The sequence below is a fragment of the Melozone crissalis genome, unplaced genomic scaffold (assembly GCF_028551555.1).
Source record: "Melozone crissalis strain CALT ecotype California unplaced genomic scaffold, PUWL_Pcris_2 ptg000023l_1, whole genome shotgun sequence".
NCBI classification, from domain to species: domain Eukaryota; kingdom Metazoa; phylum Chordata; class Aves; order Passeriformes; family Passerellidae; genus Melozone; species Melozone crissalis.
In genome coordinates, this window is record NW_026535801.1 from 24,864,218 (window position 1) to 24,885,828 (window position 21,611).

Below are 21,611 nucleotides of genomic sequence, written 5' to 3' on the forward strand. Positions count from 1 at the left end.
TATTGGTTCTGTCCCCCTGAATTGCTTTCCTGTAGAGTTTGTTTATTCTTTTTCTTCTTTTCTTTCTTTCTTTCTTTCTTTCTTTCTTTCTTTCTTTCTTTCTTTCTTTCTTTCTTTCTTTCTCTCTCTCTCTCTCTCTCTTTCTTTCTCTCTTTCTCTCTTTCTTTCTCTCGTTCTTTCTCTCTTTCTCTCTTTCTCTTATTCTTTCTCTCTTTCTCTCTTTCTCTCTATCTCTCTTTTTCTTTCTTTCTCTCTCTCTTTCTCTCTCTCTTTCTCTCTCTCTCTATATATATATATTTCTCTTTCTTTCTTTCTCTTTCTTTCTTTCTTTCTTTCTTTCTTTCTTTCTCTTTTTCTTTCTCTCTTTCTCTCTTTTTCTTTCATTTCTCTCTTTCTCAAGAAAAATCCGATTCTGAAGTTCACTCTGTCTCACTGAAGTGTAACTCAGCCTTTCGAGAAGGCAATATCCTAGAGAATGCCTTGTGGCTCTTCTTTTACAGAATTCTCCCATCTTTTTTTCTTTTGTTTTAACTTTAATAAGCAATTTAGTCTGCAGTGTTCAAATCATATCCTTCAAGTGTAACAATATAACATCACCTTTTAACATTGGAAGATTATATTACTAAAATGCTTAAATATTTTAAGAAAAGCAAAAGGAAGAAAACAGTCTTTTCCATTGGTCTCTCATATTGAATGGAAATAACCAGCATAAGAGCCTACTGGTCTTGTGACTCTTCTTTTACCATCACATTTTTAACGGACTTATTTTCTTCTTCAATATTTGCTCTTCACCACTTCTGTTTAGTAATGTCTGGAGAATGTATTTGTAAAAGTGTATCCAATTTTCTCCTGCCCCTATGAACAGCTGTAAAAGCTGAAGAATTGCTTTCTGCAGGACAAAAATTGATACAGCACAAAAATTCGATGGACAAAGTTCTGAAATTCACTGTGAATTTCTTTCTTTCCTGTTGTCTTAGGACCATGGAAAACAGTACAATAATGAAATATTGCAATACTTAAAGTAAAAAGCTGTTCAATTAACATTAAAACTGGTTTGTTACAGTTCTGTTTCCTGTACAGCCCTACCTACTCCCCTCTCTTCAGTATCCCAGGTTATCCTTAGGTTAGTTCTATATCTTAAGACCTCCAAGGCATGTTCTGTTCCTTTAATGGAACATCACCAGAATGTTTCTGGCTTTTCCCTTAACCTCTAGTTTTGAATTCTGGCCTGCTAGCTAGGTAAGAGACATCACATGGTGAGGCAGGTCCAGGAGCTTATGTAGGTTTTTTGATCAATCAAATGTTGCTTATAAAGGTTGGCTTCTTTATACCTTTCACATAGTAGCAACAAAGCTTGTTCTTATTTATAAAAATAAATTTTTAAAAATCAGTACCTTAATGTGTATTTTTCAATTGGTTGGACTTTGCTAACAAATTTTAAAATTATCAAGCAATAGTCCATAAACCCACTTTTTCCATTTTTATCTGGAGACAAGAATTAAAAAAAAAAACCCACAACATTGTCTCCTCAAATAAGATAAATGAACATATAAAAGTGTATGACAAGAGTACTCAGAAATTTTATTTTAAAATTCCTGTTTGCACAGTTGTGTGTGTGTGTATATCTGATGCAAGTGTTCCCAGATACCAATCATGTGGAAACCATACCCAAAGTTGAGAGAGAGAGAAGTTGTGTTCTGCAAGTCCAGATGTCACCAAACTCTCAAAGCAGTGCATGCAGTTGTGCAGCACCACATGTTTTCCAGTATGCAGTTTTAATTAAGTGAACACAGGATGAAGGTCCAAACCCCGTTCTCCTTAACAATGAAAATAACCACATTATTTTTCTTCTGAATTTCCTGGATGCAGTAGATTAACATGACACTGTAAACATCAGAATTATTTTTATTAGGTTATGCTTTAAATGGTTTGAAATTATGTGTTCAATATCATCTATGCCTTGTGTTTTAAATTTAGCTGATTAATGAGATTTATCTTATCATCAAAACAGAAGCAGCAAAGGATTTGTGAAGGCAAAAGGATTTGTGTGAAGGCAAAATTTTAAAATTATATATACACAACCATATATATTCATGAGTAAAGTTGAAGGCCATTCCTTATTCAATCTAAAACTTGAAAAGCAAATTATTTTATGGGAAAGTATTGGGTCCTATAACCCTATTGGGTTTTATAAACTTTGGCATATTGGCATGGCTTAATGCCTAATAGTAGGAAACTTTAAAACTATGTTCTATGTGTTTGTGAGACACTGGAGAAAATAAAGGAACGAATTGACATAGGCGTTGCAATCTGGAAAAAGGCATCACAAATGATAATCCAAACAAGAAGGGAGATGGTAACCCATCTGAATGAAAATACTGCTTGATGAATACCCTACACACGGATTTTCCTGTCTGCGTCCGATTGAATTGATGTTTTAGTCAAGCTAGTCTTCCTTTTGCTGTAGTCGACTTCAGGTGAGGATTTGTATCGTTCTGCTTTTGGAACCCTGGTATTTCAGGGCAAATCCTCCTTCTCAAAGATCTAACTTTTTAAGGATCTGTGAATATAAATGGTATATTTTCCAGTTCCTGCTGAAAACCAGAACGTATGAATCTTTTTATAGCCCAGCTCTCCTCTAAGTTGCGTGCGATGTTGATAATGGAAGAGAACGGTGAAGAATTAGCGTCTAAATCTAAACGTGCACTCTTTGTCGGAGTGCCCGGGCGCTGCTGGAAAGCCGCGGCGGAGCTGGCAGGGCAGGAGGCTGGCGGGAGGGCTGCAGGCAGGCAGGGAGGGCTGCAGGCAGGCAGGGCTGCAAGCAGGCAGGGCTGCAGGCAGGCAGGGAGGCAGGCAGGCAGGGAGGGAGGCAGGCAGGGAGGCAGGCGGGCAGGCAGGGCTGCAGGCAGGCAGGGAGGCAGGCAGGCAGGGAGGCAGGCGGGCAGGCAGGGCTGCAGGCAGGCAGGGAGGCAGGCAGGCAGGGAGGCAGGCAGGCAGGGAGGGAGGCGCAGCCGGGCCGGGGCCGGGGCTGGGGCTGTGGCGCCCCTCGCGCGGCTCGAGCGGCGCCGCTTGCGGCTCTGGGCTGCGGCCGCCGAGCAGCGCCAGGGCCGGCGGAGCGGAGCGGGGCCGAGCGGCGAGTCCCGGCTGCCGCGGGAATTACCGAGCCAGGCAGCGGAGAGGGATAGGGCCGGGAGCGCTCGCGGCCGCGGGAAAACACGGCGGGAGTGGCGCGGCTCGGAGGCAGGCTCCCGCCGCACGGCAGGCGCCGCGCAAACCGCGCCGCGCAAATCCCTTCCCGAGGCTCCTGCTCCAGAGAGGAGCAAACTTTCTGGCCTGCCTTCGTGGAGAATCCTAATCCTAAAGACGCTGAGATATTTAATTGTGAAAAAAATACTATTAAGAATTCACAGATTATTGAAAACATCAGTTAATCACCCCACGCGTGTCCTAGAAGAGACAGACAGACGTTGGGGAAAGCGCTGGGGACGGGCTGGTGTGAAATGCAGCAGCCTTGCAAAGTCTTTCCAGCTCCAGTCTGCTATTACAAGAAAAGGATCATGTGAGGATCCTTTGAAAGGCAATGTTCTGACTTAAGCAAGCAACTGCATTAATTGGAAGTCTTGTATTCATACATGCTGGGCTAAATAAAGCAAGCTGGTTTGCTGCGGCAGTCTGGGGAAAATATATAAAACTAACCCTTCAATTACTTTGTCGCTGATTAGAGTATCCATAACAAATGTAAGAGTCCCATGTAGCACAGAACATCTCTTCAAGGAACAGGTCAAGCGTCCTAAACAAAAACCAAAACGACCTAAGTTTTTGGGAGGGTTTTTTTTGACATTTGGTGGGGGGCGGAGGGAAGCACGAATCGCCACGATTCTCTGCTTTCGAGAGTTGCAGCTACAAGGTATCCCCTTTTTTTTTTTTTTTTTTTTTTTTTTTTTTTATCCCTGAAGTTAACTTTCATGATGGTGAAAAACTCGGCAGGACAACAAAGCTTTGATCTTTGTGTGAAGAAAGAAAGTAATAGAGTGAAAGTCTCTCCAGAGGGTAATTATTCTTTGGCCGCTCAAGCAAGAAGTTCCCTGTCACTCTTAAGGTTAATATTAAGGTAGCTCGGCTATACTTTCCCATATTAAAAAAAAAAAAAAACCAAACCCAAACCAACCCTCCCCAGAATGTTATACTATTAATTGCCAATTTGCATATGTGTGCAGCTGCTGTTTTGGCTCCGATCTTCCATCCGATAAGCTTGCTGGAGGTATCACAGAGCACTTGGCAGCTTTCCTATTTGAAAAGAAAGCCTTCCTAACTACAGAACAGCTGATAGTCTATCAGTGATAGACCCTGATGGCGTGAATTACAATTACACTACTTTTCACACTAAATCTGGGTGATAGCTACTTGGAAAGAAGTTTCATCATTTTTTACCACAAACTGGAAAAAGAATTACATGGTCATGCTGTGCTTTTAAAGGCAGTTTGGTTCACTTTTGTCTATTTAACACCTAATTCCGAGGAGTCCATAGGCATCTGGAGATCTGAACGTCGCGTAATGAATTCACTGTTTAGATGGGAGATTTTTTAAATCTACCTCAAATTACATTTATTAACAAGGAGAGCAGGAAGTGTTAGAGTTGTTAGACGCTTCATTTATTAAATAATTTGTGGATATTTTCAGTTGTCATATCCAGAGTCATGGGGGTTTACTTGTTTTTTAATTAGCAATTCCAAAATAATACTACCACAATTTAACAATTCATCACATAATCTCGGGCTGTTCAGTTCAGCCACTAATGCTAGATAATTCAGATTGTTATTTTGATCTGTTGATAACTCATTTTGTTGTGATAAGAGAACTGCTGCCTTGAAATTAAATGGCATGTTTTCCTATGGACCTTGTTGCGACCTAGAAACCAACTATATAATCTTTTTCTACCTATTTCTTAACATTATGTCTGGTATAGCAAAGCAATAGTAATTTTAAAATGTCACTTATTTGTTTTCTCACTTCATGATTAGTCTTTATTTTGCATTAATGTGTTTTCATATACCACTGTGGAGGAGGAGGAGGTGGGGAGAAATGAAAGTGTCAAAGTAAATTTAATTCTACAAGTAAGTAACCCACATTGATGCCAAGGTCATGATGTCTAAACTTTTTCCTTTTTATGTCAGAAAGTTAATTTAGTGAGGTGCTACCCTGATAGTAAAATGTAGCTGCTTAAATATCTTATAAAGGCATGGTGGAAAGCCTGACTCCTGACGTAGCTAACCTAACAGAAAATAGACTTTGTTTTCCTTTTTTAGTTTCTTGCTTTATTAGATTTCTCACTCTCACAGATTATCCAAAAACTACCCATTGATTGATCGCCCGTAGAGCTGCATTTGGTGTAAAGAAAAACTTCACAGCTTTATTGGCTCCCAGGAGACAAAACAAACATAACAAGATATTCGTATTAATACAAACAATGCAACAAATGAGAAAACCATCACATTTAAATAAGATGGTAAAATCAGTCCAGTGTACATCCCAGCCTCTGATATAGCAGACATGGAAGTTCAGCTATTCACCAGTGCTCTCAGGCACGGGTCCCTCTGGGAGCTGCGTTATTGCTCACAGCATCTCATCACCACGAACAGTTAACCTCAGGAAATGCCACCGAGTAAAACTTCAGAACCCAGTTGAATGGAATTTCACTACAGCTTTGCAACTGTAAATATAAAGGTTGAGATTAGTCTATTTCTTCAAAAATATTTTGAACAAGGGGTGGTTGGGGTTTTTTTGTTCTTTTTTTTTGTTTGTTTGTTTGTTTTGTGTGTGCTTAGACCTGGAAGCTGTTGCTTATTTATTTTAGGGCATCATATATCTGATCTTAATAAGGCATTTATTTTGGGAAGAGAAAGCGTGAAGGTTCAAACTTTCTGAAGACAAAGAAAGGGATGTGTCCTTTAGCCTAGGCTAAAAAAAACAACCCAATGAACAGTTTTATTTTTAAAGAAAGAAACTTTCCCTCCCAGCACAAATACACCCACGCATGCCATGAGTATTTTTTTTAAAGGAAAGCTAATGCCCTCTTAGCTTCTGTACCAGCTTTGAGGAAAGGTACCAGTTTTGAGGAAAGCAAGCTGGCAAGTTCATTCTCGGTGTTCTTTCCTCCAGAGTCTTCATCACAAGATGCAACCAGCCTGTTACATAGTAACATTTTCTTCACATTTTCTTATAATAACAATTTTAATAGAAAAGTCACTTAGGCCCAATGGGAAATATGGACCTTCTGAAATGCAGTGGGAGTCTTATAATCCTTATCATCTTGCTACCCTCACGCAAAGGCTAGGAAATTTCTGTTCTGCCATTCTGGTGATAGTCTTTTCTGGTGATCTCTGTGATGGGCTACTAAATCAAAGTGAAGCTGAACTTGGTGGCCATGTGATTCTTTTGAGGCCCATAAGAGATCTGACAGGTCTCCATTTTCCACTGGATGGTGAGGTCGAAAAAGGCTGAGGGGACTGCCTTTTCATTCTGTGTTTGTAGTGTTCAATGGGCATTTCTTGGCATTCTGCTGTTCTACAGGAAAGAAAAAACAAGCCTAACTATAAATGGTTGCTGCAGTTGCACTGGTCATGTTTCAATGGGTTTGTGAGCTTGCATGCATGACTACAGGCTCTCTGCCAATGACATCTATGTTGGTCTTTTTGCACACTTGACCATCGATCACCCCACATGCTACGATAACAGAGCTTTGTGTGGAACATTGGGGATTGTCTGTGTGGGTGCTGTTTAGGTCACCTCTTTCATGGGTAGGTCAGTGAGACACATAGAGGGGTAACACACACATGCTTAAATAATAAAATTTAGAAAGTAGAACTGAACTAACTTTAAAAGAATTTGTGAAGCATACAGCATTTTCTTCTCCTAGAGGAGGCATTCACAGGTTACTACACGTCTTCAAAGAGTTGCACTTGCAGTCATGGCATATAATGCCAAGTTACCACTACACAAAGTAAATTTTAAAATGATGACTTAATTTCTTGCTAGGGTGTAGGAAGATATTTCATAACCAGCTGATAAAACATTTCATATTACTTTCCAGCTGTGTATTCTTCTTCAGTACTACTTGCCTGAAATGCCTCTGTGTGTGCGTAGAATTATATGGAATAAAAACTTTGGAAAAATGCAAGGAGTAGTGTGCTGAAAGAGATTTCAGAAATGATACCTAGGAATGAATGAAGTATGTTAGAAGTAATGGTAGAAGTATGGAAGAAGTAAATTAAAGGTAGGAGCAAACCTGCTGTTCCTCTTCCCTGGGCAGAAGGAGGTCTAAACCTAGCAGCTTTAATCTGGAAGATTTTTATCATTCTTTGAATACTTAGGGACACTAAACTCCCTGAATAAAGAAATCAGATTAATCCATTCTAATTAGGGATATTCCTGTTGCTGCTGTCTTGTATCACTTGAGGCAACTGGGAATCTATAAGTAACAAGCTTATTTGATTTGTATTAACTGCAGTTAAATGGACACATGGATAAGAACTCTATTAAAAAATCAGTGTATGCGATTTTGGCTGCTGAGTCTCTGTGGGCTTTCACATCTCGGATGGCATGGAGCCCGAGGTTTCTCTCCCGTGATCCTATTGAGCTTGGACGTGGCTTTTTCTACGCCCCCACCCTTATGTCCAGAGTTATGTACATGTTTCCACATATTAAAAATGCAGTCTATACTGCTCAGATTTACAACGCTAAGCCTCTCCAGACATATCCATCACCAGGTCTATGTACACTCTGAATGGTACCATTCCAGCCAGCTAGTTCCTCTGGGCTGGTTCTGTACTGGCAGAGAACTTGCATAAAACTACAGTGATATTTTTTTCTGTTCACTTCACGTTCTGCACCTCCTCCTACAATTGCTGTAATCCCTTTAACCCCACAGAAACCTCCAACACTCTACTGTTGATAAATTGGTAGGTCACATGGCCTTTCACCTGGTTGTCACCGCTGGAAAAGTGCTAATGGACATTTGTAGATAGGATTGTGACCTGACCAGAGGCTCAGTTTCTGCTGTGCAGGCATGGGCTTGTCGCACAAAGCCTCTAATCCACACCCAGTCTGTCCGTATATTCTTTTGCATGCACATTGACCTCGGGAATAGTTTCTGTGGTTTTTTCAGGGCAACTGTTATAAGCAGATGTTCTTATAAGAACATCTCATAGTCCATGAACTCAAGGACTTGTTTTATTCTGTTGTCCTGTGTATGTGGAGTAACCCTTGTGATGGTGAGAAAGGAAGTTGATCAATTAAAAACAAACAAACAAAAACCCACAACAAACTACACCCCTCCCCAAAAAGAAAAAAAGCCCAAACCAAAAAACAAACCCCAAACGTTATTTGTCAATTATAAAGAAGAAACTTTGAAAGACTGCATGTCAGCAAGGGTAGGAGGGGCAGCAGTGCAGATGTACTGCCTGGGTTCATCCATCATTATCTAGCAAATGAGCCGACTAGCTTGTGGGCAGGTACAGAAGCCCTGGCAGGCAAGCAAGAGAAGAGATTATTTTTGCACATCTTCTGTGAATCTCCAGGGAATTCAGTGGCGTTCCTTATCTCAAAAGCTTGTAATTAAGAGGATGGCATCTTTGGGCTGGAGAATTCCGGAGAAAATCATTTTCACAGCACCTAGAGGGCTCGATGTTGTGCTTGATGACAGATGGGAAACCTTTATGAAGGCTCCATAACCTCTTGCCCTCAGAGACTGTACTTTTGACACTGCAGAAATTGGGAGGATATAGATGTTTTTACTCGGGTGATCGTGTGGTGATTTTTTAAAACAACGAGTCATTTGTTAAAGTATTTTAATGAACTATACAAACAGTGAAAACCTGGCAAAGCTTGTGTCATTGCTGAGAGCGAAAACATAACTATTAACTATAGAGAGTTCTGCTTATGGAGACTTTTCTATTGCACGCAAATAAGATATAGGAAAAGACTAGCAGATAGAGTTTCATGTTTCATGTTTTCAGATCGTGACCTCAGGAGTGTCATGCCACTTCCATTAATCCTTTTCTCGACTTAAAGATCCCTGTGAATGTGAATAAAGTTGTATTTTAAAAACGAAAGAAAGAGAGAAAGAGAAAACAAAACTCATTCACATTCCGAGTCTGCTTTCTGTCTCACACGTATTACATTTCACAAAACAGATAGAAACAATAGAGCTTATTAAGAAAAACTTGTTTTGAATGGCAAATTAAGCATAATGAAAATACACACGTTTTTACAAGTAGTTATTTTTTACACCAATTGAATATTTTAAACCTTTTTAAACTATGTACTTGTCTCTGCAAAATGTTTTTCTTTTAGCTCATTTGCACCCTATCACCCTGCTATATATTTTTATTTAAAATTTTAATTTGGTCACTTCAGAAACCTGGATAAGCACAGCACCTTGTCTGCAGCCAGGCAGTAACCAATAGGGATGCCCTACCCTGGATATTTATGAGCAATATTAGTGCTGGTTTCTGGGCTGAACAGGCTGATGCATGGATTGCTCTACATTATGTCTTCTTAGGCAGGGAAAAACTTGTTATATTAGAGAAAATATCTTGGCATTCGTCTTTGATCCAAATACCTTTTTGGTGCAGTGTAAATCATCAAATAGATATAACAGTTTGTTTCCAGCTTGAAAAATTATATGAAATTAAGAAACAATCCAAGAATCTTTTAATGAAAAGTAAACTTGATCTAATGAAAACTTATTTCTGCCTTTTATCCTTACATACAAATGTATTTTTTTGGCACGGCCTGGTTTTTTGGTAACAGGGGACCACAAACGAACCATGACAACAGTTTAAAAAAATACAGATAATAGCAAAGGCAAGTTTTTATCTCCATCCCCCATATCTCTAAATTCAGAAGCACATAAAAAAGAATGCAGAGTTTATCTCGAATTTTGCTTTATACTGTAAATGCCTTCCTAATATGCACAAACTTGTGTATCTAGTATATAAAATCTCTTAAAACATAAAGGACTCAAATGTAGAGCATTGAGGTGGACTGCAATTTTCTATTTCTTAGGTATTACAGCGATCTGGGAATTTATTTTTACAGTCTGAGATGTCAGTATGCCACAGAAGCATGAAAATCTCACCATCTGTATGCTCATGGACAATCTCATCAAGTACATTCAACGACAGACTTAGAATAACAAAATTTAAACGCTATTACTACCGCCTAGCTGTACATGCACTCAAATCTACTTTAAATAGCATTCAACCTGAGTTATCATGCTGCTTACCTCAGGCCTAAACCAGTTTATTCCCTTTCAGTGGTTTCTTATCCCCATGAATCCTGCTGTAAACCAGACACATGCTATTTGAAATAACATTTGTTTAATTAAATGTGAGGTTACACACAGACTTACATGATTTAATTTGGCCAAGTGCTGATCCATAACCCAGTGAAGGTTCAGGAGTTGAGCAATGGCTTCACCTGGCAGTTTAGCTAATGTGCTGGGCAATGTCCTTCTGGATACATGTTTCTTGTCAGTGCCAGAAAGCAAGGATATGTTTTAGTTGGAACTCTGTTATAACAGACACTACATAGTTTAGATTAACTCCTTTCAGTAGTACAGCATCAATGTGTTATTGCCTTAACATAAAACATACAGATTATGTAAATCTGTAATAAATACTATTTTGAAGTGTATAGTAATCAAAAATCTTTCAGGGCAGGATGGAATGGAAACTGAGAAATATTGGAGAGTAAACATTCCAACGCTCATTCCTCTGCTTCTCCCTGGCAGAGTGGAGCACTTACAGTAGCTGGGCTGCTAATGCTCCAGCCCCGGGGCTTGCCCTGCGAGTCCTGCCGAGCATGGGCTTCCCGGGAAAGCTAGGGCCAAGAGATCCCCCAGGAGGCATTTCTGCTGTCTCTGCAGACCCTGGTGCACTGTTTGTGAAAGGGAATGGTGGTTCCTGATCTGAGAGAAGGCCAGACCTTTTAGTACCTCCTCACAAGGCACACTGTGTACGTGCAGAGTCATTCAGGCTTGCAAGGCCAAGCAATCCGAGAGGCAAAAGGCAGTGGTGAAGAGAGGCCACTTGCTTATTGCATGTTGTAGCATTCTGGTCTCTCGTTCCCGTGCAGAGCTGAGAGGCCAATGGAGCCCCTGGAACCCATCAGTAATTGGCACAGCTCTGCATTTCCCCCATCTCGGCGGCCTGGGCCGGGGTGCGGCAATAGATGGTCTCTCCCTGGGCAACCCGCGGCGCTGCCGGCTGTGGCCGGACCTCTGGAGGGAGGGCGCCGGGAGCTGAGCCCGCAGAGCCCGCCGGACTCGCACGCAGAGCTCCTCGCCTCTGCCCCTTGCGGGAGCGCACTGACGGCCTACTGCCAGCCCGGGCGCCGAGGGCGAGCTCTGAAATGTACCACTGATACCCAGCAGCCTGCCAGGTCTCCCGGGTGCCGCCAGCCCCGCCGCGCGGCCCCGCCGGAACTCTCTCTGGGTTACCACCTATGCCGGGTGCGGTGCCGCCTGCTGCGGAGGGGCCGGGTAGCGCTGGGCTTGCCATGCGGCCAGCGAGAAGGAGGGATCGCGGCAGGCAGGCAGGCGGAGGGAAGGAAGGAAGGAGGCCGGGCTGATTAGCATGCAGCAGCGCTCGCAAGCCCGGCTCCATTGTTTTAACACCTCCCCTCTCCTCCGCGCCAATCTGTCACCGTTCAGCAGGCGAACGCTGCTGCCTCGAATGCTGCTCTTCTCAAATGAGACGGATAATTAGCTGCCCCGCACGAATGGCGCACTCTTCTCACCCCTGATTGCTATCACCTTCTTGCTCCTGGCAGTTTTGACACCTCGTAATCAGCCTGCTGCTTTTTCTCTTTTCTTTCCCTATTTCTGATTTTTTTCTCCCCCTTCCTTCTTTTTTTTTTCTTTTTTTTTTCTTTTTTTTTTTTTAATGCAATCCCAGTTGCCATTTGGATTGAGACTCCTCTGTTGAGTTAACCTTGTATGATTGCGGGGGAAAGGGGAATGTACGGTAGGGAGGGGAAGAAATCGCCTCCTCTGAGTCTCATCTGCTGAGAGAACTATGGGGTGGGGGTAGCAGCATCTCGACTTGATCCTCCACTGCTTTTGTTCGTAAGGGGTAACAGCCTCTCCTGAGCATCCTCTGAATTAATATTATCTCGGATGGGGAAGGATGTGTTGAGCGTGTTGTGTGTTGAGCGACTCCTCCGCTCAGCTAATGAAGAAAAGACTGCATTTCTATTATCTGGTTAGATACAGCCATACGGGGAAGGGATTTTAAAAGCAAGTTCACAAGGCCAGGAAGCTCCCTCTTCCTCCTGGGTAGGCAGGGGAAGGAAGGTAACTTCCTCAACCACCTAGAGCGAATTCAGTTTCATGGGAGTCGGAAGAGAGATCTCATTGGAGTGGAGTGCGAGATCGGAGAGGGAACTTTCCTTCTGATTCTAGAGAAATAAGAAATCTCAGTTAATGCTCTGGTGATTTCTGCGAGATTTTTTAAAAAAACAGAGGACTCGTGGAATCTGTCATAGGAGCGTTTTCCTCTCCTCTAACAAGCAGTGACAGTCTAATTACTGGAGCTACGAGCAGCTGTCGAGTTAGCCGGAGAGACAGAGGAGCTACATGTGTTCTAGCCGGCCGCCGGCACCGAGCCCTCGCAGCAGGCTGAGGCAGCCGCAGTGTCCCTCAGAGAGCTCCCGGTTTGTTTCCCTGCGAGCGCTGCTGTGAGCGCGGGGGCTCACGCGTCGCGCACCGTCAGCGCGGGGCGGGGTGACAATGAACTCGTACGGGAGCCCTGAAACTGCTCCAGCCCCGGGGCTGCCCTGGCGAGCGCTCCGCTGGCCCTGGCGGAGTTGGAATTCGGTAGAACACCTTGGCACGAGTTTGCTGCTCTTCTTGTCCTCTCAAGTTCGTTCCACCATATTTATGATTTCTAATGACATTCTACTTCCCATTTGGATTCAGCCTCCTCTGCCGGGTTGAGCTTGTGTGGAAGAGGGAGGGAAGGGGAGGAATACTGAGCCTCCTCTGGTGAGTGTAATAAAGCAGATGTCCCTGCTGGCAGCAGCAGCCGCCTCCAGGAAAGCTGTATAAGGGGGGCCCGTTCAGGGACCGCACTCGCCTCCCACTTCGAGTCGCTCACAACTGCTTAGCGTGAGATTTATTTATTTATTAATTGTTTATTTAAAAACTAAACTAGTGCTCCTCGCAGTGGTCTGATCGGTGAGCCTATCTGGATGCCCTCAGGCAGCAACAGTTTTACGCACGCAGGATTACACAGCTTCCTAAAACGCAGCACTAGGCAGGAGCCCTCACAGTGGGAGATGGATGGGTTCCGCCGGTCGGCGAGACTTTGGGCAGCCGTGTTCCCCCCACCTCCTGCCGCCCTCCCCGCTGCCCCAGGCTGCCTCCAGCAACAAAGAGCCTTGTGCCTTGTCCCCGCGCGGGGACTCGGGCTCGGCGCAGGGCTCCCGGCTCTGCCAGCTCAAGGGCTCCTGAGGAACCGCATCCACGCGTGGGGGCGGGGGGCACAAACAGATGATTTTATTTTCTTCGAAGGTGATTCGCAGTTTGTACATCCCTTAATAACGCGAGCTTCTGAGCTCGAATTTCACGGCTGAGAGCACGGGTCGGTGCTGCGTGTCGGGCCGGCTGGAGATGTGCGAATCCCCTCTCTCCTCCCGAGGCTGGAACCTGTGCCGGGCACCACCCCCAGCCGTGCTCCCCGGGGAGGCGCTTCACACCCCGCACGGCGCGGCCCGGCCGAGCATCGCCTCCTCGGCCGCTCCGGAGCTCCAGGAGTAACAAACTCTCCCTCCAGGTCACGGAGCAGACGTGCTCTGTACAGTGCTGTTTATTACAGTACACTCTGCTGACAGCCCGTCACAAACACGACGTTTAAAATAGAGAAAATAATTGCAGAAAAATCCATTTCTAAAAATTACGCAGGTGTTAATTCTTCCAGAAATTTGTCACCTGCAAACAAATCTTTAAAAAGAAAAGGTGTTGTGCTTTGCTGCTATGAAAATATTAATGCTAATTATCAATATCAGGGCTAAACTCTATATTCAGTTCAAATGCAAAAAGCAAGCACCCTTTATCATTAATTTAAAATACTTGGCAACACCCCTATTTATAAATTTGATATCAGTAAATCCAGAAAATGTGCAAACTTTATCAGACTTCAATGTTTCAACTAAACACAAATTTTAATTGCATTGAGAAAGCCACTATATTCAGGATAAAAATAAATTCACTGAGATTTGGATGATTAAGTTTTCCCCTTTCCTTTCTAGTCTGTACCAGACTTGGGCAATCCATCATAGCAGACCAGAAGGGAAGGCAAATAATCTTCGGTATTATTAGTTTTGGGGAAAGTTTAACCTTTTCTATCCTTCATGCTTGTTCCCTGAACGCACTTTTAGTAATTATGAATGCCACAAAGGTACATGAACAAGATAATAATTATTTTTTATAACATCTAACAGATATTCATAAAATCATTACTGCTGCCTTTTGGCAAAAGGGTCATTTATATGTTACTTTTGATTACTTGCTTTAGTAAAAAATTCATCTGGGAAAGTCAAACATTCATTTATGTTACTAGTGTACAAGCCTATCCTAATTCTAGCACACCTGGATTCAGCTATAATGATAATTTTACAGGAATCTGAATTAAGAGGTTGACTATTTGGAAATTATATAATATAAATGAAAAATGAGGGCCTATTTCTCTTCCTGTTTACTTCAGGGAGAACATAATCACATCACTGGATATTGTCAAAAAAATCCTTGCATTACTCCAATTTTTGCCAGCCAGATTAAGGCATTAATCCTGCAAGTCTATATTCATAAATATAGTCACAACTTCAGGCCTATTCAGGCAAAGATTAATTGGGAAAAAAAAGTGTTTGACATCACTCTCAAAGTTAATAGTGAAGCATAACAAGCAATAATGTGAATTACAGTACTGAGTGACTTAGTTTCATTTTCCCTTGTCAAAAAACAACTAAAAATGTGCTTATCTGACAAACAATTTCAGTCATGAGTTCTTTTTACAAGAAGTCTTAATTCTTAAACTCTTATCATATCTATTGAATAAAAAAATGTATAAATGTATGCAAAAACAGTGAACCATTGAATTCTCATACATTAAGACTGTACTTTAAAGTGGGAATTGAGATGCCGAAGAAAATCTTCCTTAGATGTTAGAGATGGTGGGAAAACTTCTCGACAGAATTCACATATTCCACACTGATTCAGTTCAGAGTCTGCATATGCTTGTGCCAGCAAATCATTGTCTTGAGGCTGCCAAATGGGCTAAAAGAAACAGAAAATTATTACTGCTGAGGTATACAATATGCTGTAGTTTATATTTATATTAAAAAAATATCTGCCTCTTTAAATTAGGATTGCTTTACACCTGCCTGGCCAGAGATGTTAACTAGAGAGTTCTCATTTAAGAAAAGCAAGATAAGACTTTGTTTTTTTAAAAAGTTCTATAAACACACTATCCTTGCAAATATTTAAAAATATCTTGGTATCTATTAACGATAAATATTGCTATATTGCTATCAGCAGAAGTCTGTAATATCAGTCTGGTACATACTAAAGATTTTCTTTAACTTTGCATTTCAGTATTTTACTGAAGAAGTCATAGTACACAATAGCCATTTAGCAGAAATGAGAAAATACATTTTTACCTTAGAATAAAATGTTTCTTCTACAGAGTTAATATGATTCATATTTTATTTCCATTCTTATTCACATATAACTTGTTTTCAGTTTACTTCCAAAATAACTACCATGTCATGGCTTAAGGTACTTATTTGCTCTGGCTGCCTTTTAGTATAAATGTGTCACAAATAATCTTGTTTGGGATTCCTCCTGCCATGACAGTGTCAAACTCACTGGAATCATTCTGAATATCTATCCATGCATTCTATCCATATAAACTATGTTGTATTTGGTTCAGCAGCTGCACTCCTCTTGGTCCCTGAGCTAGTTAGTTTCAAGCAAGCAAGTCTGTTTATTCAACATTGGAATTCAAGGCACTTGAGCCCAGAGTCTAAGTGCATACTATTTTGAATCATACCAACTAGGAATCAAAAAGTCTTCTATCAGTTTTCAAAGTTAAAACTTTAGTTTCATAACTTTAGTATTAGCAACCCAAGATCAAATAGTTACATTATATGGCCAGGACAATCAGGTTTTGAGTCAAATAAAAACCAAATGCATCCTGTGGTGAGAACGAAGTAGAAAGAATGGCAGCAAGCTGCTGTGAGCTCTATGTGGGGATGGAACTTAGAAGAGAGTGTGCCCTACAGGGTTTTTTTTGGCTCAGTTTTTTCCTCTTTTTTCACTCATACATGGGTTGGAAGGCAAGGAAGAATACAAAGTAATTTCTTTAGAAGTTTTAAATTTCTTGCTACTGATACCCAAGATTTTTAATTTTCAGCACTTCTTTAAATTTCATCATGCCAAATAGTTAGAATCTATTGTTTATTTCTCCCACAGCAACCCACTGTACAACTAAGCCTACTTTCACAGCAGTTAAACCTTCTGTTTAAATCACCCTGAACTTCTTGGGAGTCAATTTCCTGGCCCATTCTGTATTTAAACAGTGTTTAGCTTATCACATAGCAATAGCAGACTTACTGTCTTTCATTATGGTCAGCAATCCATATAATTAAATTGACTAATTAGTAATTAAGTGCAATCACACCACTTTTTTTCAGCTCAAAGAGTCTACTTATTGTATGTTGTTGGTGTAAATTGCATATTAAATCTATCTAGACACTGACACACTTAAACAAGTTAGCACACTTAAACACACTCCATGAATGTGTTTAGAATTATTTGTTTCTGATATGATGTAAAGCCCCGTTTGAAAAAAAGATAAAATAGTATTGTAAAAACTATTTGGCATCTTGAAAACATAACAAGGGGAGGTACCCATCCAGCAACCCACACACGCAGGCACTTAACTTCCATTTCTTGAGTGCTAAGCTTCTGCTTAATATCCTTGTCAGAACAGAGATCTATTTAAACACACATTCCATTTCAAAAACATTAATATTGAGATTAATAGACTACTGAATTGCTTTTAAAATCATGAACAGATTTAGAAGTATTTCTGGTGGAAACAACTCCCTCAAACTGCAAATACCAATAAACATGTGCATCTATATGAAAGTCTCAGCTAAATGTAGTCTGTAAAATCCTAGGTTCACTAATATCCATGTTTATTTTAATCTACTGCTCTTTTCAGTCACGTTTTTTTTTTTTTAAGTTACATTCTAAGAAAACAGTACTGAGTTTTAGATTTAGTATCCACATAGAAGGAAAGAGCTAAATTTATTACACCAACTGAGAGCAGTTCCAAGAACTTGCTGTTGCCAAATCTATTGCATTTATGGGGTTTTCCATTTTATAAGTTAACATATGTAGTAAATACTTGAAAGTTTTATCTACACTAGGAAAAAAAAAAGAGGTATATAATTCTTTCCTTTTTGGCTTTTCCTTCATTTTTGGAAGGGATGATAGAAGCTGTAAGCAGCATAACCACCCCCTAGAAAGGTGGTAAAAATACTAAGAACAAGTTTATACATAAATTTTGCTAACGTTAACACAGTGAAAAGGGCATGTATACAAGTAACTTTAAAAAAAAGTACTCTTTTAATCTACATATATATTATCTGTGACCAAATCTTTAGCAAAACTTACAGTCAGAGAAAACCTCTAGAGCTGAGTCCAATTATTTGGGAAAAATACTTAAAACCTAGTTTGAAAGCCGCTGAATAAAGGTGATGGATATTTAAATATACTGATATACACAGATGTATATTTAACGGATTCTCAAGCAATACTGGCTTGTTTTAAGCAAACTTCTGAATAAGAAATAACATTTTAATCAATGCAGTGCTATTGTAGATATGACTTTCAAATACTTAACAGTTCACCATTAGCTTTCTTTTTCTCTGCGTGCTAGCATTAGTACGTTTTTCTCCACAAAACATTCACATTTTAAATGCTGGCTCCAAATTAATTTCCTTATTTTGCAGAAATACCAGTGGTCAAGGGCTTGCTGCTATTCAACCACTGTTCTGTACTTTTGTAAGCTGCCGACTCCCCTATCAATTTATAACCACATACCAGCTGTTTCACTTGCTGTAGTGTACAATGCAGGGTGCCATCTATTGAAAAATGAATACACAGACTAACTAGTAAAAGAACAGGCTGGAGAGGGAATACAAAAAAGGAGGACAGTAACAAGCAATGGAGTGAATTCTTTGCAGTTCCACAGGAATTCTACTAGCCGTAAAATAAATGTGGTAATTTGTTTAACTTAGTCACAACTTTAATGGGGGCCTCAATGAAAAATACAATAAAAACTGTAATTAATAAGTTGGTAAAGAATTGAGATCTCCTACATTACAAATAGATATTTAAAATAGCTTTTGAAAAATCAAGCTTATAGCACCAATCTTTCAATGCTTTAAAATTTTCACTCAAAAAGTGGTTTGCAATAGAAAATTAAACTAGATTGGGTAAATTTTTAGTAGAAGAAAACATTAAAGCTATAATGGCCTACAACACTTTCTAAATGCTGGTTTTGCAAGTCATGCAGTGACCAAATGGAGAGGTAAAGCTCTTCTGCTGCATGTACCTTGTCATTAGGAAAGAGCATAAACTTCATCCATGTAAATGGTTAAAATAGGTGAATTCCACCCTCACAGAATTCCAAATTATCACTATTTGCTTATTCTTGAAAATCTGTCCTTTCACAAGGTACCAGAAAACCCACAGAAACAAAAAACCAAACAAACACTAAATCAGTCTATAAAGCTCCATAATTTTGCGAGCTTTCATCTGAGACAGGATGTTTCACAAAAGAGGCAAAGTATTCAGAGACACGAGTGTCAGAACACGCCAATATGTTTTACTGCATTACAGCTACTGGGCCTTGTTTTCAGAAGCTCCCATGGACTTCAGGTTGTAAGTGAAATTTAAGCCCAAATTACATACATAAACCTATAATAAAGTATTTTAGTGATCTTTCCTTCATTCAAAAAATAATTATGTTTTCTTCCTACAATGACAAAAATTTAAGCTTCTTAGAGCAGAGGAATAGGATGTTGTTGATACCTCAGATTGAGGAAAAAAGTAGCTTTTTTTTTCATAGTGGAAGTATTTATCTGTTTAGCTTTTTAATTGGTTCATTTTTCCAATTCTCTGCTGTACATGAAAAACAATTAAAACAAATGTGTGCCCTATACAACTGAGATCAAGGGTAGAAAGAAAGCAATCTAGGGGGCAATTTAGGATTAATGACAGCTTTGAAATAGATATAGAAGCAATTAATATCTAGATGAACTGAAATTTGTAAAAACATCCAGTGCTTATGTCTGCTTATATTCTTGATATTTCACTGGGAAAGCATCTTGAACACATTCTGCAGTATTAGGAAGAAGAAATGACGAGAGATATTGTCTTAAAAACAGACTGATCAGCTTTCTTAGAGAATATATTAATCCAGTCTCAAAGATCTTTGCAAAATATGTGTCTGAATCATTATAATTTTTTGAAAAAGAATATTTATAGAAAGATACCTGATGAGGACCTCTGACAGTTGTTCCAGCAGCTTCTAAAGAAAAAATGACTTCAGGTATACCCTGGTTTGTGTGCTTAGGTACAAATGTGAAACCACTGTCTGTTGTTTTTAAACATGGTTTGTCACAGATATTTTCTATGGGCATCTTTGCATGATCTGAGGGGTTTGTTTTGTCAACAGTGGTTAAACTTTGTAAAGCTGAGGTCATGAGATCAATGCCATGAGCTTCAAATGAGTTAGGTTCCAATTTACTGAGGTTAACAGCACGGTCTCTGTGCTCTAGGTTAAAATGATGATCTTGAAGCATGTTTTCAGATATACCAGCACAAGGAACTGTTGGTTTTTCCTGAGTGCTCTGCAAGAAAGCAGAGTCATTGTCTGTAGGTGGAAACTTGACATTAAATTTAGAAAGTGATTCTACAGAGTTGTTGTCCTCATCTTGGCCCACTCCTCTTGGTGTGATAGATGTGATGCATGATGCACCTCTATTTATATCCTTTATAACCCGAGGCTTAAAAAGCTCTTCTGCTTGTTCATCAGTTTTATCTGTGCACTGTATCGGCATGGAAAACTGTATTTCTGTGAAGAAAGAATGGAGAAAATATTTAACAGTCCATTGAAATATAGTCATTAAAAATGTGGTGTTGGTGTATGTATTTTTTTTCTTACTTCCCTGCTTTTTTAACTGTTTATTTTCTCTTTAAAATCAGATTGAGTTGTAGTTCTCTTTCACAAACATGAGTTCTGACACAAAAACTATCAGAACAGAAATAGAAGGAAATACTCCCTTCCAGTAATTATATTTCTCTTTGATTCATGGCTATAAACATTTTCATTTTATTGAAAATTATGTTGTCCCATACTCTTAACACATACTTGCATATTCACTGAAGTGTTCTGGCAGAAATAGAAGCTGGAACCCAAACCACTTCACACAGTGCCAAGAACATGCTAGGCACCATGAGCACGATTTTAGAAGGTATTCAGGTACCCAACTCCCACTGGTTTCCAAATTAGTTAAATATTTAAACTGAATACCTATTCAGAAATGGGACCATGTTTTCCCTTTGTTTCGAGAATTCACCCTTCATTTTTGGCACTATATTAATAAAAACGGTAATGGTTACTCCTAACCAGGTCAGAGAGTAACTTAGGTAAAAAACTGATTGTACAGCAGCCTTCTGACAGTGGAACATGGAAGTAACAAATCAAACATTAAATCTATATAGCTTTTGTCATGTATACCTTTACACATAGGTGATTTAAGCACTTCTTTTATTATCTATAATGCTTACATCATGTATGGATTATCACGCAGTTGAGTTAGGCACTTTGTTGGGAATCAAAACCATTCTTGTAAAGTAAGTTGCCAAACACACTTCCCCCAAAATTTCCACCCCCAAATAATAAAATTATTAGCATACAATCAGACTACCACAATACAGTTCAGAGCAATTTGAAGCAAGGAGATACCTGCTAACGCTTCATGTAACAAAACTTCAGTAATGGATGACATAAATTAAAATCAAATGCTGAAATCAGCACCTTTTGCTTCAGCTGTGTGCATTTGGCAGGTGTTTATTGAAATCACTTAATATATTGAGTCTGATCCTACTATTAAGGAAAGTTAGTAGAGAATATCCATAGTATTACATTGTATTACCCATAGCTTACATTGTATTAAAGGTAAGCATTAGCAGAACTGGACATTCGGGATCTCTCACAGTTTCAAAAAAATCAAGCCTTCCCTATGTCTTCAGGAAGTATTGGATTAAGCTCTTGCCCCATATAAGAAAAGAGTATTTAAAAGTCTGCACAAGGAAGTCTAGAAACGAAGTCCTCTGACTCTCCTCAGTCCTGCAGTTTTCCTCTAACAGATATGGGGCTAGAGGCATTCATAGCAGACATCTTTTGAACTGACAGCTAAATTAAAAGCAAGCAAGTGCTGTCATTCACACAGTATGATGGGATATCACATGTAGT

General features: G+C 40.0%; 1 protein-coding gene across 2 annotated transcripts in view; it reads right to left on the reverse strand.

The window, feature by feature from the left end:
- Window positions 1–13,836: 13,836 nt before the first annotated feature.
- Window positions 13,837–21,611, reverse strand: part of TANK (TRAF family member associated NFKB activator) — a 28,411-nt gene continuing 20,636 nt past the window's right edge. For both annotated transcript variants that reach the window (XM_054278390.1, XM_054278389.1), the window contains 2 exons: window positions 19,627–20,207; window positions 13,837–15,334 (listed from right to left, as the gene is read on the reverse strand). In XM_054278390.1, coding sequence (XP_054134365.1) covers window positions 15,167–15,334; window positions 19,627–20,207 — 749 coding nt within the window. In that variant the 3' untranslated portion in view covers window positions 13,837–15,166. The remainder of the gene's footprint in view (window positions 15,335–19,626; window positions 20,208–21,611) is intronic.